The 26393-nt window shown below is 44.5% G+C and overlaps 1 protein-coding gene across 2 annotated transcripts in view; it reads left to right on the top strand.

Annotated features, from left to right (window-relative positions):
* ANO2 (anoctamin 2) overlaps nt 1-26393 on the top strand; it is a 388517-nt gene that overhangs the window by 324497 nt on the left and 37627 nt on the right. For both annotated transcript variants that reach the window (XM_054526733.2, XM_054526736.2), the window contains exons 17-19: nt 12663-12774; nt 14923-14980; nt 15125-15225. In XM_054526733.2, coding sequence (XP_054382708.1) covers nt 12663-12774; nt 14923-14980; nt 15125-15225 — 271 coding nt within the window. The remainder of the gene's footprint in view (nt 1-12662; nt 12775-14922; nt 14981-15124; nt 15226-26393) is intronic.

The following is a 26393-nucleotide window of genomic DNA, read 5'->3' as shown; positions in this document are numbered from 1 at the left end:
CAGGAAGTCTTGAGTCTAAAGTTTTCCTCCAATTCTAAGCTACTCTAGCAAAAGACAATATATTATTACTGAGGAGAGAAGAGCAGGAGGAAAGGAAAAGGACAGGGGAAAAATCAGTATCACAGATACAAATAGCTGCCGGGCACCAAGCATTCTTTAAAGAAGAATATTTTGAGCATATATGAATCTAATTTTCTAAATGTGGACAGTGTTTGTTTTTGGAGCACGGGGTGAAAGTGTTGGCTTTATTGGATGCAGTGCTCTGGGATGGGGGGTCTGCTCTCTGCAGTGGAGCCTGATCAGGGATAGAGTCCAGCACAGGACATGGGAGGGCCTGGCCGGCGTGGGCTGGAGAGGGGAATGGAGCCTATGCCTCGCTGCGGGGACACCACAGTGCTGGCCATTTGCAATCTGGCCTGAAAGTTGGGTCTGTTGGCTTATATTCTCTTCCCGCTTTGCACCAGGATCCTGGCTCTCTGGGGCTCCTGGCTCTCTGGGTGGCCTCAGGCAGTGGGGGAGAAAGAGCCTTCCAGAGTGTGGCCAGGGGGGATTCTATACTTGTTGGGGGGCTCCCTCCATGATGTTGGCTTAGATTATTCTGAATGTTGTCTGGGAAACAGAGAGGATGGCAGGAGGCTGTGACTACTAATAAAACGATGTGAGTACGGTTATAGCCCAAGTATGTGGAGCATCCCTACCAGTTATATAAGACTATGGTCAGTAATTCTACTGTTTAGAACACTTAGTATAACTGGTAAGAGTTCCTTCCCAAACATGAGCTGTGACCATGAACACATCTCTCATTTCCCTACAAAGTCCTTGCAGCACTCATCTCTCCTGGTAGCAAGAAGTCCAATATCTTCCTCTCTTTCTCTTTGGATTTTCTAGGAGCCCAGGGACTAAAGCATCCAGAAGAGAAGGAAGGGCTGTGGTGCTCCTCCTTTGTTTGCACCTTTTCTCCCCAGATCCCCTCTCCACCTCACTAGGGAATTGGGGTGTTTTCCTCTGCTTCTCCATGATCCTCCCACATCTCTGGAGAAAATTCATGTCTTCATAACTGCAGCTCTTGCAGGATGAATTCTCTCTCTTGGTTCTTCCTGGGCATCAGCCATGCCATTTCCTCTCCTCGTCTCTTCACTGCTGTGAGTAAGGGCTTCATTAGAGTCACTTCCTTTGAACCATCCAAGGGGAATTGTGTCCTGCTGCAATCCTTGGTGGTAGAGGGGTCAGGCCAACATCCGAAGTTAAACAGGGAGATACCTGGGTAGAACCTGCCCTTCGCTCCTTGGGTCTCACTCCTACAGAACATTGCTGCTGGACACCGGCCCCACCCCTCTGATGGGAGAGGCTGGACTGCAGCTGAGGTGGCCCCTCCATACTCCAGGCCTGGACAGCATGGGCTCTTCCAGGGAGGACACTCTTCTCCTTTAGGGTGGGCTCAGTCAAGGGGCTGCAGCTGTCAGGGTTTCCTGTTTCTAGGACACATATGTTACCTCCACCCGCATCTCCAGGATGCCATCCGACACCCTGACCCATAGCAAGGGCCCCTGCTCTCCCTGGGAACCCACCCTGGGAGCACACAGCTTGCCACTTTCAATCTTCAAAACGCAACAGATCCTGTGATTGCCTGTTTCACCTCCCTGGCCCTCAGTGATTCCTAGGGACCTCACCACCCCAACTGATGCCAAAATGCACTCCCCAACTTTCTAAGAGTGCTCTGTAGGGGATTTTTAGCTAACTTGCTAACACTTCTTTTACTAAGAAGTGGAAACAAATGTGCAAATCTCTGGAGTGCCTTGCTGTGCCATCATAATAAGCGCAAATCTTTGAGCCCTTACACCATGCTTGATGCTTTCCATGCTGTATTTCCCAACAAATGTTGAAGGAAGGTACCATTTTATGAATTAGGACACTGAGGCTCAGAAAGATAAATTCCCTTATCTGGGGACTCTTAGACAGAAAGGTCTTCTGACTTCCAGCCCAGAGTCCCCCTCTATTCTTCCATCAAAGCCTCGTGAATCATATTGTAGAGCACAGAAGACCAGAAGCAGGAAGGACCGGGGAAATCACCCAATCCAACCTTGACATTGAGGCTTGGATTTGCTTGAGGTGCTGACTCCTCCAAGCTGGCTGGGTACTTCAAAGGATGATTCTCGGTTCATACAATATTCTAACGGCCTTGGGTCATGAGCCGGGGTTTGGGGGTTTTGGGTTTTGGGGAGCAGAATCACAGGGGCCAAGGAGAAGCACAGGGGCCAAGAATTTAATGTGTCCAACTTTGAACACTTAATTTTTCCTCCAAACCTGGTGCCTTTCACCGATTCTTCCCATCTCAGGAGATGGCACCACCAGCCACCCAAATGCTCACTTCAAAGTCCAAGTGCTATCCTGGCTCTCTCTTTCTCTCTCTCTCTCTCTCACCCCTGGGATCCAGTCTGCTGGTAAGTATTGTTCTTTCTACCTTCAAACATATCCCAGATCTGACCACTCTTCACAAGTTTCATCCTCATATTGACTGGTTTGTGCCTGGACAACAACACACTCACAATTTGTCTGTCTGCTTCCACTTCTGTCTCCCTGATGCACTCCCCCCGACACAGTTCACTTTCTGTGATTTTTTAAAAATTTAATTTCATCACATCCTTCCCCTGTTCAGAAACCTACAACAGCTTCCCATTGTACTTCCTGTGGCTCACAGAGACCCACATTTACTCTCCAATCTTCCTCTCCAATTCCCCCTCCCAGTACTTCCATCAGACTCAGGATGCTCCGGCTGTGTTGTGTGGACTGGCCAATTCCTTGCACAGTCTTGGGGCTCTCCATCAAGACTTTACCCAGGCTGATGCCTCCCCCTGGAGCTCTCCCCAGCCCCTGGGGCTGGTTCCTCCTTACCCTGCAGGTCTCAGCTTAGAGGTCACCTCCTCAGAGGCCTTTCCTGACCACTGTGACCAAAACAGCCTTCCCATCGCCCTTTCCTTCTGCTTCTCATTTCACTACATATTCCTTCAACACTCACCGCTCTCTAAAACGGTTGCAGTTGTCTCCCTCACCCTTCTAGACTGGGAGCTCCACACGGCAGGAGTTTATTGGATTGTCCACCACTGCACACCTGGTGCCCAATGCCTGGCACATGATCATCCTCAATAGATATTTGTCGAATGAGAAAAGATAATGGTGGGAAAGGTAGGAGAATTTCCTGTGGGTTGTTTTCCTCTGGGAAGACATGAGGGGTGGGCTGAGGATGGACTGACGATATGCCTCCTCCCTCAGGTTCTGGACCAGTGTGTGCATTTGCCAGATGACGCAGGGGTGTTGGGGGTGTCTGTGATCAGGGACAGGGCACACCTTCCTGCTCTCGCCTCACTCCTGTCCTTGCCACAGGGAGAAAAATCTTAGGGAAGCTGTCAAGTGCTTGTGTGGTGCTTGGCACATAGTAGGTGCTAGATATAGGAGGATTCTCATGATTGGCCTGTAACAGAATACGTATCTGTCTGTGTGTCTGTCCGTGTGTCTGTCTGTCTGTCTGTCTGTCTGTCTCTCTCTCTCTCTCTCTCTCTCTCTCTCTCCAGTGCTCCCTTCCTGTTTAGGTCCCTTTTTTCTTAAAAGGAGATATGCCGGGGGCACTGTCACGCTGGCCTAGGCTGCTAGCCAGCACAGTAGGTCTCATGCTGCTTTGCATAGGGGCAAGAGTTACCTTCCTGACTCTGAGGGACAGGCACCCTGTGCTAGGATGCTCTCCAGGGCCGCAAGAGTATCTCAGACACACCCTCTGGATCCCCAGTTCAGGCGCTTTCAGCTCCCTCAGGTCATGTGCTGGCTGCCTCATTACCCAGCTGGCTGGCTTCTCCTAGGGTGATTTCCACCCTACCCATGGCACTACCAAGGCAACAGCATCACACCAGGTACGCAGAAAGTCCCTCCACCCGCCCCCCATTCCCAAATGAAGGGCAGTCCAGATGGTTGTGCTGTCAGCAAACATTGCTGTTTGCAAAGGCATGACCTGCCTTAGGGAGAGGTAAGGGGAAGAGCAGGCACTTTTGCTTGGGCATCTTCTTGTTCTTTTTTGCTGCCATCATTATGCATTTGCTAGCTGGGCTGTCGAAGACACCAGTCAGGAGGAGCTGCTTTTCCAAGATTCAGAGCCTGCAGCTGGCGTCCCCTCCTGGCCGTGCTGTTTCCATAGGATTAGGATGGAGCTCTGGGGACTTTCAGTCCTGAGCTGGCCCCCTGGGATGAAGCTGGGCTTTCATACTAATTGTTTTCCAAGGCAGTTTACAGCTGAGTCATTTGTACTCATATTTTTTCATGACATGATGCAGCAGAGGATTAACACTTAAAAGAAAAGGGCTGATGGTGGGAATGGCTCTGCACAGAAATTCCCGATTGTCCTTTCTGGCGGGAAGTGGAGTCTGCCCTCTTTGTTGGGATCCTGCTCCACAGGTCGGAAGCAGGTGAAACTTTCATATGGCCTCTAATCAACCTGGGGTGCTTCCCGGTGGAGGTGCTATGTTAGGGGCACATGAATAATAGAGAGGTTGCCTGTCTACCTCCTCACCCTCTCTCCATTAGATTCCCCTCCATCGTATCCCCATAGCCATGGAATCTAAAGGTACTTTATTTGGAGTTGTTCAAAGCCCAGGGCTGGACCGTTTTTTCATGGAGTTGACATTCAGACCCATCCAGAAGTCTGTCTTATGAAGAATCCTGCCTAGTGACCTGAGATGCAGACAGCCCTTCCTGACCTTCAGATGTCACCCCACCCCACCTGGCCTCTGGGAACACTTGCTCCTTTGCATTTCTTCATTTCTTTTCTTTCCTTCCTTTCTTTTCTTCCTTTTTTTTTTTTTTTTTTTTTTTAGATAGAGCCTTGCATCGTTGTCCAGGCTGGAGTGCAGTGGCACGATCTCAGCTCACTGCAGCCTCTGCCTCCTGAGTTCAAGCGATTTTTGTGCCTCAGCCCCCCGAGTAGCTAGGATTATAGCTGCACGCCACCACGCCCAGCTAATTTTTGTATTTGTAGTAGAGACAGAGTTTTGCCATGTTTGCCAGGCTGGTCTCAAACTCTTGGCCTCAAGTGATCTGCCCTCCTCAGCCTCCCAAAGTGCTGGGATTACAGGCATGAGCCACTGCACCTGCCCACTTGCTCCATTTCTTTAGCCATGTAGTCTTTGTCTTAGGCAGGTGAGGCCCTCTGTGTTGGCTTGTGAAAGGGATCCAAAAGTCAAAGTGGCGCTCCAGGCTGTGGCATCCCTCCTTGCCTCAAACCTCACTGGGAGGTGCTTGCCTGAGGCCCCTTTCCCAGAAGTCTCGGCCAAGCACACACTGTGACTCAGAGCTGCTCCAAGCTGGGGCGCCAAGCTGATTTTGTGGCCTGTCACATGGATTTGGATCGTTTCTTGGAAATGCTCCTTATTTATGGTGGCTTATGGCCCTAAAGCACAGGCACAGGCTGTTTTTTAGAAATAAAACTCATAAATAATAGCCAGGCTTATGATTTATCAGTATGGAGGAAGGGAATCACTTATTTCCAGTTGGAGGAAAGGCCTCTGAAATGACTAGATCCTCTTTGCAGGGAACTTGGAGGAAATTCCTATAGGGACTGGGAGATCTGAGGACACACAGTTCAAAGGGGATGATAAAATAAAATTAAAGACACGTGCCACTCCACATCTCATCCCGATCACCTTCTAGATATGTTTTCCAAATCTTCAGACCCTCAGATCTGATTACTTATTTTTTTAGGTGACGTGGGCTTAAATTTTCTTGCCCCCAAAATATTTAAAACAGATGAGATGTGGTTGTGTTATTGTTAAATTGGATGCCTCAGGCACACTGGACAGAGGCTCAAATTCCTATTGAAAAAAAGAAAAAGAAAAAGAAAAACATCCTATTGGAAAGTTCTCCCTTTCTTCCTTCCATTTCCTTTCATCCCTTCTCCCTCTTCCTCCTTCTTTTTCCCTCTTCCCTTCTCTTTCTTCTTCCTCTTCTCCTCCTCTGCCTTCCACGGTGTCTGCCTGTTTCCCTAATCTCTCTCATTTGTTATCCAGATCAGTCGCTGCTCCTTCCCCATGCTCATCTTGAAGTAGAACCCAGTCCTTCAGCAGTCCCCCAAGAGCGAATCCAGAACAATTTCAAGGAATCATGATTGAAGATTATGTGGAGAGGCACACGAAGAGGTCACGCTGCAAACCTCACAGCAGCACTCAATGAAAATTCCCAGCGGGCCCTCCCCGCACTTGTCAGTCCATTTCCTCTCTGCCCTTCCCCTCCCATCGCACTGGCCCTCACCCTTCTGGGTCCTGCCTCCAACTCCAGCACCCCCGCCTCTTATGTTAGGTCGGTGAGTTTGAGTCTTCTGGCTGCTCCTGTCATATGGTTACACCTGTCATCTGCTCAGAAAAAAAGTCCCTCCTTAGAATTTGTCCTCCTTGGAATATGAAGGGGAATTTTTAATGTGGGACAAATTTTTTTTTCATTCTTCCGAACACATTTTTCCTGTCATTCATTCACTCATTTATTTATTCAATGCATGTTCATAGTAGAGCACATCTGGCAATAGCTGGGGTCTGCCTGGAAGATGTCTCTCTGGGACCTTGCTGATGGAGAAAAGCCCTCCAAACTGTATGCGGGGGTGGGGCCAGAGTGGGAGTGCGGCGAGCGTGAGGGTTCAGAGTCATATGAGGGTGCAGAGTGATGAGATCTCGAAACCGAAAGTGACCTTTCAATGGCAGACACTTCCACTGGGCCTCAGAGTTGTCTCCTGTATTAAGGGGAATGAGAATCAGGCCGAAGATGGGGATGTGGCACATTCAGGCAGGTGAGGACCTGATATGCACAAATCAGGCAGGGAGGACCTGGCCTCTTGGTGGCAGAGAGGGGAAAGGCCTAAGAAGCTTAAGATCTTACTGGGCATTTGCTAACATACTTAACTATAGAAGAAATGACAGAAGCAGCAGTGCTAGCTGTAAATGGTGAGCACAAATCATTACCCAGATGATTATTTGATGAAGCAGTGCAGGATCACCCAGGTCTTTTATCTCAGGGGGCCATACCCACCCAGGCAGGACCGGAAGGAGAAAACCACAAAGCCTTCTACCAGCAGAGGAATATCATGGAAGGCTTTTCCTACTCCTATAGAATTCTAGTTCAACTCCTGTAGAATTCCAATTCAACTCCTGCTGTAGAATTCCAATTCAACTCCTGCTATAGAATTCCAATTCAACTCCTGCTATAGAATTCCAATTCAACTCCTGCTATAGAATTCCAATTCAACTCCTGCTATAGAATTCCAATTCAACTCCTGCTATAGAATTCCAATTCAACTCCTGCTATAGAATTCCAGTTCAACTCCTGCTATAGAATTCCAGTTCAACTCCTGCTATAGAATTCCAATTCAACTCCTGCTATAGAATTCCAATTCAACTCCTGTAGAATTCCAATTCAACTCCTGCTGTAGAATTCCAATTCAACTCCTGCTATAGAATTCTGATTCAACTCCTGCTATAGAATTCCAATTCAACTCCTGCTATAAAATTCCAATTCAACTCCTGTAGAATTCCAATTCAACCCCTATAGAATTCCAATTCAACTCCTGTAGAATTCCAATTCAACCCCTGTAGAATTACGCTGCTGTCTCCAGATTCCCTAGCAGGCAATGCTCTTTGCAAAGTAGTGCCAAAGTATCGCTTTGCTTTCCCACTCTCAAGTCCCTTCCCTGGGCCCGTGGGTCCTAGGGTCTCACCCCTGCCTGTCTCTTTAATAGGTCTCTGATCAAGCTCGGACTATGACAGATGCTGTTGGGTCCCCTGGCTCTGCTGCCATTCTCCACTAATACTGTTTTACTACTGTATCTACAGCTTAGAAATTTCCTCTCTGAATTACTGCAGGTCTTTCTTAGAACCCCAAAATGTTGTTTTACTTGCTCAGTTTTGGAGGATGTGCTGTTTGGATAATGTTGGCATTAATTCCCAGTGATTTATACTAGACGGTATTAGAGTGTCACACTCAAACACTGTTTCTCTGAAACATACTTCTCCTCACCTACAACTGAACACTGGCTCAACAGGCATATAGGCCTTGGACTTTGGCTCTAGCCACCCTCAGTGACCTCTGGGCCTGCTCAGAAACGCTGTCCATACTTTACAAGGCCTTGAGTTGGGGCAAATCTTTCTCTTCATTTAGGAAAGTTACAAGTGGTACCTCAGGACCTGCCTGTCCCAGTTTCCCTCGCCAGCTGCAGTAGTTCAGTTTCAGCACATCTAAATGTTGGTGCACATTCAGGAGAAATATTGTAAGCCTCCAACATTTAGTTCTTGCTCCTGTTGTAGTTAAGCCAGACATTTGGAGGACAGCCCTCCACATGGCAATTCAGGAATCTGGGCTTCCTCTTTCCAGTGGTACTATTGACATTTTCCACAGGAGATGAGGGAAGAGAGATAGAGAGAGCAGAGGACCTCACAGGAAACATTGAAGCCCAGGCTTGGAAGCATCACACGCCACCTCCACTCATGTCTCTCTGTCCACAGCTCCTTCATATTGCCCCCATCTAGCTGTGTATCCAGGAGGAGGGAACGCGTGTGATGAGCCCCTGGCCAATCTCTGCCTCCCTATCTCACCCAGGAGGCTGGGGAGGCCTCGCACAAGTAGGACTCTTGGGGGTCTGCTCTTGTCCTCCAGAGTTATTCTTCCTGCAATAACCCTTGCTATAGATGAATTTTTAATATTAAAATCTGTATGTGTCTACCCATATTTTTATTAAATCTTTTACAACATTTTTACCAAATATGGTATTTCCTAAACAATGCATTACGCAGTTGAAGATGCTCAGCAAAGTAATCCTATTCACTACAGTTCTCAATCCCATTGAGTTTTCTCTGGCAGCTTAGTCCCCACACAGAGACCCCTACATTGGTGGTCTTCAAGCCTTGACACATTAGAGGCTCTCCAAGACTCAGGGGAGGCCTAGGTGTTTTGATCTTCCTCTAAAGGGCCATCTTTGCACATGCAGTTGTGCAGTGTGAGAGGGTTGTTGGTAATGCACCAGTAAGAGCAGTCATCGCTGCCAGCGGCATCATCTCCTAATATTCAAGACAGTGTTGTAGGATTGGCAGTGAATTAAGGGCTCACTGTGCTGTGTGGGAAACTGGAACAAGGCAATGCAGCCTTTCCCTAAGACTCTTTCTGCCATGAGACGGGAGATGATAGTCTGCTGCTGACAGGTCAATCTGGGAGAGACTTGGCAGTGAGCAAAAGCCTCTCCACAGAGACCTTGCTCAGTGAAGCTCCTTGAAGGAAGGGGAAAACTTTATTCATTTTGGCCTGGCACCTGACACACAGCTGGTGCTTGATGAATGTGACCTGCAAAGTACAAATATTTCTTAGGCGCATCAGGTTAGACTGGGAGTGGAAGGTGGGAAGGTGAAAGAGAGTGTTTAATGAAAACAATAATGGGTCAAACATTCTGATTGCAAAAAGTGGTGTTGTTAAAAACTAGCTTTTTTGAGGCAGGCAGATCTGGGTTCACATCTTACATCTGTCACTTATCTGCTGTGTGATCTTGAGCAAGGCTGTAACCTCTCTGGGCCTCAATTCCCTTCATCTACAGAAGTGAAATGTAATACCTCCCTCACCCAGGGAGGTGAGGATTAGGTGAGATAATGACAGTGCACACCTGTGTATGATGCCTTCTGTCATACACAGAGGTTGGGAGCAGACGCTTTTGTGCAGCACCCACCTCCCATTGGCCCACCCTGGAGGTGACCTTCAGATGGTTACTCTTTGCACCAATGGCTTCCTGCCACTCTCTGTCTATGGGTGTTCTCTGATTGTGGGAGCAGGTTCACCCGTGCATAGGACAGGCTGGAAGAGCCAGGGAGTTAGCCCCAAAAGTGACCTTCAGGCAGGGAGGGGCTCCTGTTTGGTCTCCCCTTTCAGTGTGCAAATTTGGAGGTGTGCTTCACACAGTTTCTTAGGAGGTCTCCAGTGGGACTGAACCCCAGTTAATGCAGCATTAACCTGTTCATGAGCACATTTATCTTAGGTTTCCACTCTCCTCGTTCTCACCATCCCACTCCTTCACAAAGCTTTCTGGGAGCCCCTCTCAAATAAACTACTTCCTCCTGAATCCTTGCCTTAGAGAGAATCCAAACACATGGACTGAGGAATCAGTGATAATGACTATTGTCAGTTTTCAAAGGGCATGGGTGTGGGTAGTTAACACAGGGACATATAAAGCATAACGGAAGAAAACAAAAAAATAACTACCTGCTGAAGGCATGTAGTAATGCTTCCGGAAAGAAAGTGTGGCACTGTGTGATCTGGAGAGTGTGGCACGCTGTGATCCGGAGAGTGTGGTACACTGTGATCTTGAGGTTGTGATACAGTGTTATCTGGAGAGTGCAGTACGATGTAATCTGGAGAGGGTGGTACACTGTGATCTGGAGAGTTTGGTATGGTGTGAATTGGAGAGTGTGGTACATTGTGATCTTGAGGGTGTGGTACAGTGTGATCTGGAGAGCATGGCATACTGTGATCCAGAAGGTGTGGTATGGTGTGATCATGAGGTTGTGATACAGTGTTATCTGGAGAGTGCGGTACGACGTAATCTGGAGAGGGTGGTACACTGTGATCTGGAGAGTTTGGTATGGTGTGAATTGGGGAGTATGGTACATTGTGATCTTGAGGGTGTGGTACAGTGTGATCTGGAGAGTGCAGTATGGTGTCATCTGGAGAGTGCAGTATGGTGTAATCTGGAGAGGTTGGTACACTGTGGTCTGGAGAGTGTGGTACATTGTGATCTTGAGGGTGTGGTACAGTGTGATCTGGAGAGTGTGGTACGGTGTAATCTGGAGAAGGTGGTACACTGTGATCTGGAGAGTGCTATGGTGTGATCTGGAGAGTGGCACTCTGTGATTTGGAGAGTTTGGTATGGTGTGAATTGGAGAGTGTGGTACTGTGTGGTCTAGAGGATGCGGTACTGTGTGATCTGGAGAGTGTGTTATGGTGTGATCTGGAGAGTGTGGCACTGTGTGATCTGGAGAGTTTGGTATGGTGTGAATTGGGAGATTGTGGTACCGTGTAGTCTGGAGGATGCAGTACTGTGTGATCTGGAGAGTGTTGTACAGTCTGATCTGGAGAGTGTGGTAGTAACTCACCTGGATATTAGAGGATATAAAGGATTTCTGCATAAGGAGATGGGTGAGGGAAGGGTATTCCATGGAAGAAACAAGGTTTTTTGTCCATTTCTTCAGCGATTCCTACAAAAGCTATATGTGAATTTGTGGAGCAGGCAAGTTAGGGGGCCCATACACTAGTCTCATCTGGACACAGAACTCCTCAGCTGGCATGGCCCTGTCATCATGTATCTGTGCTCAGCCCACTTTCAGGCTGTGCTTCTTGGTCCATATGATGTAGTGTTAGTGCTTTTCTTCTACCTCTGAAGACTGTGGCCCTGTGCTATAAGCCTAATATTTGTGTTCCCCAAAATTTCTATGTTGAAATTCTAACCGCCAAGGTGATGGTATTAAGAGGTGTGGTGTTTGGGAGGTGATGAGGTCATGAGGGCAGACCACACATACATGGGAAAGAGTCCTATATAAGAGGCCTGAGAGAGATGCCTTTCCCCTTGACCATGAGAGGACAGTGAGAAGGTGCTGTCTATGAGCCAAAAGACAGGCCCTTACCAGACACCAAATCTACCTTGATCTCAGACTTCCAAGCCTCCAGAATGTGAAAAGTAAAGCCAGGTTTTCATGACCACTCAGTTTATGGTAGTTTGTTATAGCAGCCCAAATGGACTAAGAACACCCTGTCACCTCTTGTCCTTGCCATGCTATTTGTCATGGTCTGTGGAGTCCCTCCTAAGGGTCCTGAACCGTTGTCCACTGGAGCTTCTTGTGTCTCTAGTCTTCTGAAGGCACCTATGAGGTTTCTGCTCAGTGTCTCTGAGTCCTTCTGGGAATGCCAGCTGACTCCTCTGCTTGGACCTGATAGAACACCCTGGGCCCGTGACCTACGAGTCTGAGACCTTAGGCTCAAGCTGTTTGTTTCACTCATCTTGTCTATAACAAGCCTTCATCATTTGAGTGTATGACCGGGAAATGTCTTAGGTTCCCCACAGGACATGCAGATGAATGCTTTCCTACATTCATCCAAATTAATGCTCAAATTCATTCAGCATTTTTTCTGCTAGAAATGAAGGAGAGAAAGAGGAATCAAGTCATGGTACCCTTGTAACTCTAGTTCAGTGGCTAATAAGCTTTTTGACCAGGGACCTTGGTTCAAGTAAAATCTCATGGAAGTGGAAATGACACAGGTGAAAACTGAATTCCCCTTGGTGCAGAAAAGGGGGTGGTTGCAAGCTCTGCATGCTCATGGCCCTCTGAGGAGGGCAGTGTGAAACCACTGCTTGAGTAGACAGGAGGAGGGAGGTGGACGGAGAAAAATGGTGATCCTATATTTTTTACCCTTCTGTAACTTCGTATTACCTGGCAGACCACCTGGGGCCTCCCAGATGACTTCAGTTCTAATGTGCCTGAGAGATGGGTCTCGTGATTTTTGCTGTGAAGGAGTTAGCTGAGAGATAGTAGCTCGTGTCTAGGTCAAAACTCTGGAGAGGTGAGAAATCTCACCCCAATCTCATCAGCCTCGCTCTTCTCTTACAGAGGTTCCGAAAACAGAACAGACTTTCGAAGAGCGCCTGATCCTCAAAGCTTTCTTGCTCAAGTTTGTCAATGCCTACTCCCCCATCTTCTATGTGGCCTTTTTCAAGGGGAGGTGAGTATAATGGTGTCATGTGTAGAAAGGCAATTTGCCACTAAGACTGAGTTCTCTACTGTCAGGACAATAGGGTCAGCCTGTCCCTATTGTCCACTCAGCGTAAGCCCCTTCTCCACCCCACTTTCACCTGCCTTCCCATGGAGAAGGAATTTTAGCAGGCAATCATTTTGAATTAGCATCTTCAGACTCTGATGACCCTGGCACTTTACAGGGATTTGGCTGTGGTCCCTGAAGAGAGAGTTTTGAAAGAATTTGTGTCTCTCAACTTTGAGGATGAGGCAGGAGGGAATTGCATGTCTAGCCAGTGGCTCCTGGGTCTTGTAATGCAATTCTGATGCCAACTACCTGTAGTTAATACAGATTTCATAGGTTAAGGGCACAGCCCCTCACAAGACTTCCCTCATTTCAGATACCAGTGGCAAGCTCTGGGATTCTCAGGCCACTGGCAGTTGTGACCCACTGGCTGTAATTCCAGAGCTCTCATTACTCCATCAGATTCAATAATTCACTAGAATGACTCAAAGAACTCAGAAATGTGTTATACTTACAACTGAAGTTTTATAGTAGTAGAGGGATGTAAATCCAAATCAGCAAATGGAAGAGACATATAGAGCTAGGTTTAGGAGGTTCTTAATCATGAAGCTTCCATGTCCTCAGGATGTGTCACCCTCCTGGCACACTGGATTGTGATTCTATCAATCATTTGTGATTCTATCAATCATTGCTAGTATCACATTGATCTTTCTGGCATGGCCTGCCCACATCCTGAGTAATCTCATTATCATAAATTTAGGTGTAGTCCTAGGGGTCTGCCAGGAATAACAAAGACGCTCCTATCAAGGGAAATTCCAAGGATTTAGATGTTCCTGCAGGAACCAGGGACAAAGGCCAGTGAAATTCTTTATTTTACAATCAGTCTGGATATAAAATCACTTTGATAAATATTTTTGATGATCAAGCCAGTTGGCTACTTACAAGGAAATTTCCCAATAGGCGTCAACCAATAACATCAGGAAAGCTTCCCTAGAACTAAAAGCTAATTAAGCAGGCACTAATAGCATGAACTGTCATCATCCACACTTGATAGTTTCTTACAGAGGTGTTTGTCATCCAAACCACAGCCCCCTTCTCAGGACCTCTTCCCTTGGCTGTCATGAAATTATGGAAGCAGAGAGACTGTCCATATTAAGAAGTATACACTTCATTGGTGCTTTCAATGTAGATTTAGTGGCAATAGCAAATTACATGCATATGACGTTTTAGGCAAGAAAAAAGGATCCTGACCCTTAGATGAGCTGTGCTATACCAGAAGAGATAGTCTTAGCAACAGCACACTGTAATCTCCAGTAAGTGATTATATCCAGTAAGTGATATAATAAGAGGTATAAAGTGTTGGGGGAACAGTTATGAATGGAGACAACAAGAAGACTTCAGCAAAGGAAAGGCTTACACTGAGCCTTAAATGGATGAGTAGGATTTCAACAGGTGAACACGGGGATGACACTGCAAGTAAGTAGGGTTATTCTGATTGTCTGTCTGGTTCCGTGGTGGGCTTTTACCATTTTGCTTCCCTGACCTGCACAGTCTTATTATCCCCCAATAAAATAGACTCTACTTAGAAGAGGAATGAGACAAGCTTCTTTTATTCCTTTGAATATTTTCAGCAAGAAGTCAAGATTTTTTCTTTTCTGACCCCAGGAATCTCTGTTTGCAACTTTAGTCCATCTCACCCTCACTTTCCTGGGAATCAGAAACTCTTACTAAGGAGTTGCAACCAGAGCTGTGTTCTTGACACTAGCTAGGGAAGAAGGTGTGACGACAGTGCACTTAGAGATAATCCAAACTGCATGTTTAGGCTCACACACACACACACACACGCACACACACACCAGGCCCAGCTTCATCTTCTGCCCAGCGTATTCCTATCCTATGACATTTGACTGGGTTAAGAAGTGAGCCCCAGGTGTTATAGGGGATTACTTGTTGATAATGGTGTGCACTCCTATCCCTGAGTGATCTAGCACTCACCCTGACCAGTGCTTTCGAAAAGGACAGTCGTGGTGGTATTCCCCTCAGAAGACATGTCCTCAAGCCACCCTGCATGCTTTCTCTTCCCCTAACTCTTCCCACACTGTTTGATTTCAGGTTTGTGGGCAGGCCTGGAAGCTACGTCTATGTATTCGATGGTTACCGCATGGAAGAGGCAAGTACAGCCACTGGTGTTTCATGCCTGGCACCCCAACCCAGCCCCATTCTTATCTCCAGCACAGCATGGCTTCATTCACGCCCCTGCTTCTCAGAGCTCCCCTTTATTCTAACCGGTCCTTTCCTTATCTTCTCCCTGCAGTGTGCTCCAGGGGGCTGTCTCATGGAGCTCTGCATTCAGCTCAGCATCATCATGTTGGGGAAGCAGTTGATCCAGAACAACATCTTTGAGATTGGAGTCCCGTACGTAATGAACTCCTCTAACCTCTCTCCTTGCTGCCAGGGGTTAGCCCAGAAGTACCAGCCTTTCAGCAGGTTTTCTATGGCCTTTCCTCTTCTTAGACAGCTTGGTGATTTAATTCTCTGTCAGTTTGCCAATAACTTTCCCCATGGGGCAAACTTTGCTTGCCAATCTGATTTGGGATGTTGGAGGCTCAGAAAGATTTACCCTTTGCTTAAGTACACATAACTAGTAAGTAGCGGAGCCAGGAGTCAGATGTCTTGGCCCCCAGAGTGCATAATATTTTAATGCTATTTGTCCTCTCAGTGAGTGAATAAAAGAGACGTTCAGTATGGTGGATAGATGAATGTGAATTATTGAAATGTAATGGAATCATTTAGGACAATCTCTAAGAAGAAAATGTGGAATACATAATCTTAGGAGGGGAGGGTGGAATAGTTGGTGAATGAGTTATTATCATGTGGATTCCCCCCTATGCTCCCCAGGGTTTTATGAAAATGTCATAGGACTTCTTTCAATCAGGTTTTGCGTTTAGATAGTCACGAAAATAAACACGGACTCACTTTGTACTGGACGTAAAAGAAGGATGGAGCAAGTTAAAATATGCTTACAGGTCAAAGAAAAATGTAACCCCCTCTGCCTTTCCTTCCTATTGCCTTGTAGTTTTGAAGGAGAATCTGTTTCAGGGGATGCTTTTAGGCAGCCCAGCATCAGAGAACTAGGGAATGACAGAGATGCCCAGGGGTAACCGAGAGGCTGGGCCAGTTCTGCTTAGGAGGGTAGGATGGACAGGGACAGCTTGTTCCAGGCCCAGGGTTCTTCCTAAATCACTTTAAAGATGACCATTCTGGGATGGATGTAATCGTCAGACAGGACCCGTAAGATTCTGTGACACACTTTTCATCTGCTTAGAGATACATTAATTGTTTCGAGAAGTCCTCCAATAATGAACCTTTTAAAATCCCTTTCTTTCCAAATACATTTCTTCATGTTTGCCCAGGGTTCTTAGCTGCAGCTGTTGGAATTCAGTGTGGCTACTTTAAGCAACAAAAGCATTTGTTTCAGAATAAAGTGGCTGACAGAGAATATTGTATTCTTTAAAGGCCAGAGAGTAGGCCCTGAGCTACATAACCAGGAAAAACACTATTTACACTGCAGGAGGACTTGCAGGGGATACCACTGCCTCTATCTCGTGGCTCATATGGCTAAGACAGTAAAAGAAAAATGTAGATGAAACGGCCCTTGTCTTCTCAGAGCTTAACTTTTTAGTCTGGGAGACAAAATAGACCACATATAACTGCATATTCTGTGTATGAATTCAGAATTCAGAATAAGTAAAGGTCAGGAGTTTGGGAGCAGTCAAAGAAGTCTTCAAAAGCAGAGAGGTTTCTGGCCAGGTGCGGTGGCTCACCCCTGTAATCCCAGCACTCTGGGAGGCTGAGGTGGGCGGATCACGAGGTCAGGAATTTGAGACCAGCCTGGCCGATATGGTGACACCCCATCTCTCTTAAAAAATACAAAATTAGCTGGGTGTGGTTGTGTGTGCCTGTAGTCCCAGCTACTCAGGAGGCTGAGGCAGGAGAATTGCTTGAACCCTGGAGGTGGAGGGTGCAGTGAGCTGAGACCATGCCACTGCACTCCAGCCTGGCAAGACTCCGCTCAAAAAAAAAAAAAAAAAAAAGCAGAGAGTTTCTTCCAGGATGCGTCTGTCTTGAAAGAAGACTGCCACCATCATATGCTACAAGATGGGCTGTAATCATTTTCTTTAAAGAAATAATTTCCCTTGGGGGGGTGTGTGTGTGTGTGTGTGTGTGTGTGTGTGTGTGTGTGTGTGTGTGTGTGTGTGTGTGTGTGTATGTATGTGTACGGACAACTCTGATAGGCTGGGCCAGCTGGGCCATGAACATGATAGACTGGGCCTTTTCCATGTTATTTATTTTCATATATATATATGTACACATACATGTATTTGCCCTTGCCAGTTCCCTGACATGCCCCAAGACCCTGGTCAGAGATTTATATATAAATATATAAATATATTTTTTATATATAAATATATTTGTTTTATATATATTTTATAAAACATATATAAATATATATGTTTTACACGTATACAAATTTGTGTATAAATTTATATCTATATGAAATATAGATATATTCTATAAAATGTATATATACATTTATGTATAAATATAAATATTTTTATATAATATATAAATATATCATATAGATATAAATTTATATACAAATTTTTATATGTATAAAACATATATACACATTTTCTAAACAAGCAACAGACTAATTCTGGTTTTATCACAAACACCTATGACCCAGTTGGTGCTACAGGTGGAGAAGGTAAGGCCCAATGAGCTGGCAGTTCTTTGACCAGGGTCTTGGGGCATGTCAGGGACCTGGTAAGGGCAAAAGCCCAGAATCTCCCTAAATCTATTGAAAGATTGTGGAGTCCTAGGTTCCTTGGGCTGAATGGAACCACTAAAGGATGTATATCCCAATCCCCCATTCCATGTAAAATTATACTAGAGCCACCTGCTCCCTTGGTCCTCAGAGAAGGCTCCCTTTTGGTCTTCCTCAAAAATATATTTGTAGAGCTAAAGTTATAATGGAGACAATGTAATTTACCTGGAAAGAATATCATTTTTAATGAGAGCCCTGCTTCAAGGAATGAGAATCCACAACATTCCCTTCTGACACTGGGTCATCTAAGCATGCAGGGTGCTTTTCTGACCTTGTACTGGGACAACCTCAGAGGGTACTTGGGCATGTGTTTTCTTTGGGGAGGATTGGCGGGATCATTGGTGTCTGGGTGCCTCACTCCACCTCCTGCCTAAGCCAGCCTCTAGTCATCAGTCAGGAAGTCAGCAACCTTGAGAAATTCAGCCTCTGAAGCTGTGCCCCATTCCCTGCTTTCTGACAGAAAGTCACTTAGGGATAAAGTCAAGCAAAGCTGGATGATGCTTGTTCTTGTTCCAGGCAGATGACACTTGTTCTCTAGGAGCTTACCATCTTAGAGAGACATCGTTTGTTATGGAAAAACAACCAGAGAATATGCAGATGGTACCAAAGCCACATCTGGCCCCTTTGAAACCATGAGGCCAGCCCCTCCACAACTGCTACAAAGAAAAGTCTTCATCCCCATTCAAACATCTGGGAAAAACACCAGCCTTCCCAGTACATTGTTATTTTGCTCTGAGTAGAATTATTTACAGCTTGTGGGCATGGAATGCCCATTTTTTCATCCTTGGTCATCTGATCTACCACTTAGCTCATTCTCTCTGGACCCAGAAGGCTTTTGTAGAATACAAGAGAGGCAAGAACTCGGGCATGTGTTTGGACAACACATTGGCGTGTCTCTACCCCTCAACTCCATCCACTCCATAACAGGTGAAAATAGCACATGGTGTATGCCTTGAAGGCCAAATTTTCTTGTTTATGATTGATGTGTGCTTAATACTTTGTATGTTTTAAAATGTGCCACCCTTTAAACAATGGCCATTGCACAGTAACTCATAAAGCCATGGGCAAGCTGCTTCTCCGAGTCTAACTGTCCTCATCTCTTGATGAATATGGTGGCATTAAAAACATATGTAAGGTGTTTTCAAGCTCTAACACCCTATGAACTTCTCTCTAATGAGCAAAGCTGGTCACTGCTGATTCCAAATACACACCGCTCCCTTTCAAAAGAGTTTCCTTTCAATTTCTACTCTGCCAGAGGATGTGTACAACATAATTATGTAGTTAAATTCAAGGATGTAGAACAAAAATTCTTTTGCCAAATCCTAGGGTCTTTTATCTCCAAAGTTCTTTATAATTTGTATAATTATAAAGGTTGCATTTTGAGTTTGGTCATACGAGATCACTGTGATTATGATTACTGGATCTTCCACTCTCAATAAATCAGACCCCTTCAATTCAGAGTTGAAGTACCTGGCATGGATGACACAGATGAAACATAAACAAGAAAAGAAGTCTTTCATAGTCAGAAGAGAAATGATGATTGAGCCTGCCAGTGAGGAAGGAGTCATGTAAATTATAAAAATTAGACCCAGTAGTTTTTAACACATCTGTAGGGCAAAGATTTGGTGGCCTAACACAGTGGTCCCCAACCTTTTAGGCACAGGGGACAGGTTTCCTGGAAGACAGTTTTTCCATGGACTGGAGGGGTGGGGTGTGATTTTGGGATGATTCAAGTGCATTACATTTATTGCACACTTTATTTCTATTATTATGACATTGCAATATATAACGAAATAATTTTACAACTCACCATAATGTAGAATCAGTGGGAGACCTGAGCTTATTTTTCTGCAACTAGACAGTCCCATCTGGGGGTGATGGGAAACAGTGACAGATCATCAGGCATTAGATTCTCAAAAGGAGCACGCAACCTGGATCCCTCGCATGCACAGTTCACGTAGGGTTCACGCTCCTATGAGAATCTCATGCCGCCACCGGTCTGACAAGAGGCAGAACTCAGGTGTGAATGAGGATGGAGAGTGGCTATAAATACAGATGAAGCTTCACTCACTCACCTACTGCTGTGTGGCCCAGTTCTTAACAGGCCAAGGACGGGTACTGGTCTGTGGCCCAGGGATTGGGGATCCCTGGCCTACCAGATCTGGGTTTAAATCCAGGCTTTACAGTATACTCACCTTGGCAAAGTTATTCTAGAAAGATTTCCATCTAACTTAAAAAAAAATGTTTTTACGTTAAAACAAAACTAAACTAAAAACCAGCTTGGATAAATGCTTAGCTATCTAGAAAACATAAAATGTGGACATCTGAGGAAAAACGAACCATTCTTGGGGTTTCCAGGTAGCCAACATTTTACCATGTGGTGTAGGCTTTTATGTTTAATGGTGATGCTTTGGAAGTGTTGCGACTCCAGGGAGTGAAACTGGAGAGAACAACTCAGGGACAGTCGTTTTCTCTTCTGTTCCTGGCTCAATGGCTTTTAGTGGCCAGTAAGCTCTTATGGACCTTCAGAGTCTACATGGAATTCTTTCCCCAAAGGCGATACATATTCATTTTAAAGACCAGATTTTTTTTTTTTTTTTTAAATAGAGGCAAGTCTGGGGAATTAGGTGGGTGATTGTGCTGGATAAGAATATTTGGGAATAAAATTGTAATAAGAATTTACAATTAAAAGATTTATCATCTTTAGTTGATCCTTTACTTCTGAAAGCAATTTTCTAAGATTCTTCCAAAGAAAATTTTTAAATGTTTAAGAGTGTCTAATTGACCCTTATTAGTAGGCCAGGTAGTCAGCTATAATTTATCTCTTTCTCTGAAGGTGCAACATTCTCATTAGATTCTGTATGTGCGTGTGCACAAACATGCATGTGTGTGTGTGCATGTATGTGTATTGAAAAAAAAACATAATTTTGATGGCCTTGAGAATCTTACAATCTAGCAGGCTTCTTGAATTAGAACATTGCTTCCCACTCTTCAGTCATTTTTGAATCAACTTTTAAATTTCCCCCCATTATCTATGCAAACAGCTATTTGCATATTAGTTTCCACCAAACCAACTCGCTTTTTAATTAAAATCCTCACATTTCTGAAATTGGAAAACTAACACCATCAGTTTCCATAAATAGGAAATGATGTGAAAAGAAATACAACAAAAACAAACCATTATTATTAAGCAATCAATGACATTATTTCCTCTCCAAGGCTTTCCGACTAAGATCTGCCTTCTCTTTGTAAAAAATGAGAGTGCAAACCCTGGGAGTTGTCAAAGGCATACCAGTAGCAGGCCAAAGATTTTTTTTCTTGGTGGTAATGAGAGAGACTGAACAAGATCGGCAAAGGAAATAACTAAATAACTCCTTCCCAAGGGCCTCTAATGAGATGCAAGGCCAAGTGCAGGATCTTCCAAAGGGTCGCATGAACTGCCACCTCTACTTCTGGCAGGTGCCCCAGACAGGACTACTGTGGAAGCCCCACTCTCTGTCCAGGCATCTTCCATCAGGCAGCAGCCACCCCCACCATTGCGAGGCCTGGCTCAGAGACCCTGGAGATGGGAAACAAAATGCTTCAAAGGAAGGCAGTAAAATGGGGTCACCGAGCACTTGAAAGGCAGCTCTGTGACTAATGCCATAATAATAGATAAAACTTGGTTGTGTGATCTGGCTTTGGATGGCCCCCACTCACACAACCCCAGGCTCTTGGGGCCTGACACAGTTGTGGCCGATGCTTCCCAGAGAGGATCGGATGGTTTTAAACATTTTGGGCCCCAGGATGATGTTCATACGCATCTCCTTCTGAGATTACTTCATACATGGCGAGCAGCGTGGCTGAATCTGATCCTGTGGTATTTATTATCTGAATCCATGGATGGGAATTTCCCCCCTCCCCTCCCTGCACCTTGCCTTTCCCATATATGTTCATGCAAAATAGACTTTGGATCCAGAATGCATAGTGCCCCCGAAACACATGCCACACCACAGCCCAACTCTTTGCAATAATTCCATCTCAAATTTAGCTCCGGTCCACATCGAAGCAAAATTGGAGATGGGCTCTTCTCATTCAGAGAGATGGGTTTTTGGTGAAAGGGTAAATGCCACCTTTTTCATGTGCCACGTTCTTTCCTGGGCATGCTTTGAGACAGAAAGAGCAGATAGACAGATCAATACTTCCACGGTCAAAATGTCTCGCCATCTCTATTCTGACTAAAAGCTCCAGATCATATCCAAAAATAGCTGTTAAATGTACCCCTGGACACAGCTAGTAAGATTTCATAAACTTTCTGCTTTCTTTTTGTAAATGTGATAAATGTTATATTTCCAGACATAAAACAGGCTCTCTTTAAAGCCATCACAGGAGGGAGGTCTGTGTTCTCCTCAAATACAGTGGAATCTGGCCATAAATCAGAAGTTTAAGGAACAAATTTGAACCTTGTCAGGTATCAGGAAAAGGAATAGGAATACATAGCTTAGAAGTCGATGTGTTCCTCATCTTTGGTCATTTAGGGCTAGGTTCTGCCTTCTTTATTTAATGAGGCTAAAGATCTGTGGAGCCAGGTCTGTAGGGACCTGTCTAGGGCCCAGATTCCTGCTGCAGGGAGGCCCAAGGTGTGATGGACACTCACCGTGGTCCTGGGGTGATTCTGTGGGGCACAGGCAGAGAGAATGCTCTGAGCCTTCCGGAAAGAGTTTCTGAGACTTGTCATTAAAAAAGGACGGAAAAATAGCAAATTAAAAAAAAAAAAAAAAAGAAAAGCAAGGAGGTAACATCAAAGGAGTTATTTTAATGAGTGAGTGCATCATACGGTCGGAATCATAATCTGAAGTTTTCCAAAAGCCTATCTGTATGTTATACAACTTCCAGGATTCCTGTTAAATTCTGCTCTGGAGGGACTTTCTTTATTATTATTTTTTTAATGGTCACTGAGATATCCAGGAGGAAATCTGGGAATGATAAATTCACAGGACTATTTGTGGATATTTTCCCCTGCATTTGTTTTGACCTACCCACACTCGATGGGACTTTGACCACAAAGCCCCTCCCATAGCCCCTGTGTCTTCCCTTGCCTTTGCCACACAGTCTTACAGTTGCCTTCTGTTCCCATGACTCTCCTTCCTTGTCCTTTGAAGGCTCCTTTCCCTCTACCTCATCCCATAACTTTTCTGACGCACGCTCTATCCATAGTTGACATTGCTCGTTCCTAGGGCTTCCGCCACTCTTTCCACGACGATTCTCAGATCTCCATCAGTCCCAGATTGTTCCAGGGCTCTAGGCACAGATATGCAGTTGCCTACTGGACATCTCTACTTAGTTGTCTCGTGGGTTTCTCCACGTAGATATGGCAAGAACAACTCCTCCTCCTCCTCCTCAACCTCATCAAAACTGCCTCTTACATTGTGTTCTCTATCACAGCAATCGCACCGCCATCCACACACATGCCCTAAGACCATGAGAATCATCGCTGATTCCTCATTGTCCTTCCCTTCTGTGTACAATCCACCATCCACTTTTTAATTCTACCTCTTATGCATGTCTCAAATATATCTACTTCCCTTCATGTCTGTTGCTATCATCCCAGACTCTGCTACCGTAATCTCTTGCCTGAACCACTGCATAATATGGTGTACAAGGCCTTTGATGCCATAAGCCTATACTACCTTTCATCATTTTCTTGATTGTACTCTATGCTGCAAGCATTTTGCATTCCCTTCAGTCTTTTCTATGAGCCATTTTCACATTTGCCTTAGGCCGTTGCATAAATAATTCTCCCTGCCTAAAATAACCTCTTTGCCCCTCACACTCTCTTCACCTTTCTCTTTCTTCTTCTACCATCTTTCATTATTTAGTCTTAAATAATAAGAGTAAACTATTTATTTAATAAATTAACTTAATGAATTAAATTAGTTTACACATCTCTTCCTCAAAGAGAACTTTGCTGCCTTAGGCCAGGTTAGGACTCTATTTTATGTTCTCATAATCACCTAAACTTCTCCCTTTATAACACTCTTATATTGGTCACTCTTGTTTTATTGGTCATTATTGGTCACTCTTGTTTAAATGTCCCCATTGCCAGTGAGATTACTTCATCAAACACATCACCTGTCTTATTAGTCACATTTTTTTTTTTCCTGGAGATGATTTCTAGGAATCCTCTGTTCTCCCGTGCAAACTGGAGCTTCTCATTCACTAAACCTTCTATAGAGCTATCAATCTGAGTTAGCTTCAATACCTACTTTCTTTTATGGGGTTTCTGTTTGCTGGATTCTGTATGTTTTCTTCCTTGCTTTATGTCTTTGGTTGGTGAAATTCATCCTCCAGGAGCTTCATGAGAATGGATGCATGCATAGAAAGTTCATTTTTTTAAAACCTTGCATACTTAAAAGTGTCTTTAGTCTGTCTTTGACTTTCATGTATACTTTGGCTGGGTATGGGAGTGTATGCTGAAAATTATTTGCCTTCTGAATGTAAATACATTTCTGCAGAGTCTTCTAGTGTCAAGGGATGATCTGGAGAATTGCAACCTATTTTTGATTCCCAATTATTTGCAGAGGATCTGTGTTTGTTTCTCTGGATCTGGAAGTTTTTAGAATCCTTTCCATCATTCCTAGAGTTCTGAAATCTCATGACGATATGTTTTGCTGGAGGCTTTTTTTTCACCATTATGTTGAGTGGGTCCTTCCAATCAGAAAATGCATGTCCTTCACCTCTGGGACATTTTCTTATATTTCTTTTGTACTTTCTTCCCCACCATTTTCTCTATCTTCTCTTTTTGATTAAGTGTTGGAGTTTCAGGCCGGGTGTGGTGGTTCATGCTTGTAATCCTTGTACTTTGGGAGGCCCAAGTGGGTGGATCATGCGAGCCCAGGAGTTCAAGACCAGCATGGGCAACAGGTGAAACCCTGACTTTACTAAAAATACAAAAAATATTAGCTGGACCTGGTGGTGCATGCTTGTAGTCCTAGCTACTTGGGAGGCTGAGGTGGGATGATAGCTTGAGTCTGGGAGACAGAGGTTGCAGTGAGCCGAAATCACACCACTGCACCCCATCCTGGGCTATGGAGCAAGACTCTTGTCTCAAAAAAAAAAGAGTTCCTAGGTCAATTAATTTTTTAATCTTTTCTTTCCTATTGTCCATTTCTATGCCTGTTCTACTTTTTTTCCGAGAGATAGTATTGATTTTAATCTTTCTGTTATTTTATTGAATTCATTTTGGATCTAGATTTTTCCTGGTTCATTTTTCTCTTCAGAATAAACTTCTTGCTCCTGTTGGTATTGGGAAGTGCTAGTCACCTAGGAAACATGCGTACAGAGACATTGGCGTCTACTATTCCTTAAGCAGAGCTTTGACCAGTCACCACCCCCTGCTGTGGGCATACCTGGTGCCTCCAACTCCTGAGCCTTTCTGAGATTTTATAGCATGAGTTGGCTTGTTTCTCTCTGTCATCTTCCACTGTGAACAGTTGATATCAGACACACAGCTTTGCTGACTCCCTCGTACGCTGTCAGTCTTCCAAGATATTCATCAACATTCCTCACACACTACTATATTCATGACTATTTTCATTAATTTGTGGTTTTATACATTTTTAAATTCATTCATTGGTATTTTAGTGGCATTTCAGAAGTGGATAAATATATGTTTGTATTCAATTTTCTATGTATAATCAAAACCACTAATTCTTTACTAAAGATTTGAAGAGGTCATCTGATTACTGTTCCTGGAGAAGAAGTCTCACTTTGAGTTCTGGTTCTAGACTTCCCTCACTTTCCTTTCTTCTTTTCTTCTCTCTCTCTCTTTGATTTTTCCTGCATCCTCTCCTTCTGTTCTGACTCACAGACAGGATCACAACCAGCCCACATATTTAGCTTCAGAATCTGTAGGCTCCATCTAGTTTTTTTTCAATTTTTTTATTATCACAGAATTATTGCTTACTTTTTTCTTAGAAATTTTTTACTATGAAATTTTTCTTATGAAAGTCTAAAGAATTTCAGCTCACTGTTTAAATCCTTCTGTGATAAAGATGATAATAGGGACAATGATAGATATATTTGTCTATCTTTATTTATCTTGATAAATGTCTATCAGAGCATCTATCTTGGTACATGCTCTTAACATGTATCAAGCCCTAAATGAAGCATGCTGTATAGATTGTCTTTTAACTCACCCTATGGGCAAGTTAATATTTATTTCTCCATTTTAAAGATAAGAAAACTGAAGCTTATAGAGTTGTAATAACTTTCCCATGGACATATAGTTGGAGATTTGTGAAATCTGGTTTTATACAATTTCTGACACCAAAGATGAGACTTTTATCCACTATACTACATCCTCTTGATGGGAAATAGGAATATTAGACCAGAAACTGATCCAAACATTATTTTGAACTATTAGATTTTCATTAGCTGTTAGAGGCACTTTCAAACAAGGATGGGATGCCTAATCATACCAGAAGTGCTCCTCTGGAAATATCTACACAGGGGTTGGGTGGTCTTGGGTGAAGAATGTTGGGGCACATGGGGAGGTTCCTACATCCAGATGAAGCATGGACTTCAAAATCCCGTTTAAACACTTCAAGTCTTTGATTCTTACCATTTTACTGTCTCCCAACTATTAGGTTGCTGCTTAAAGTAATTGCAGTTTTTGCCATTAAAAAGTAATTGCAAAAACTGCAATTCCATTCCC

The sequence above is a fragment of the Pongo abelii genome, chromosome 10, assembly GCF_028885655.2.
Source record: "Pongo abelii isolate AG06213 chromosome 10, NHGRI_mPonAbe1-v2.0_pri, whole genome shotgun sequence".
In the NCBI taxonomy this organism is placed as follows: Eukaryota; Metazoa; Chordata; class Mammalia; order Primates; family Hominidae; genus Pongo; species Pongo abelii.
This window is presented reverse-complemented; position numbering and strand designations above follow the sequence as displayed.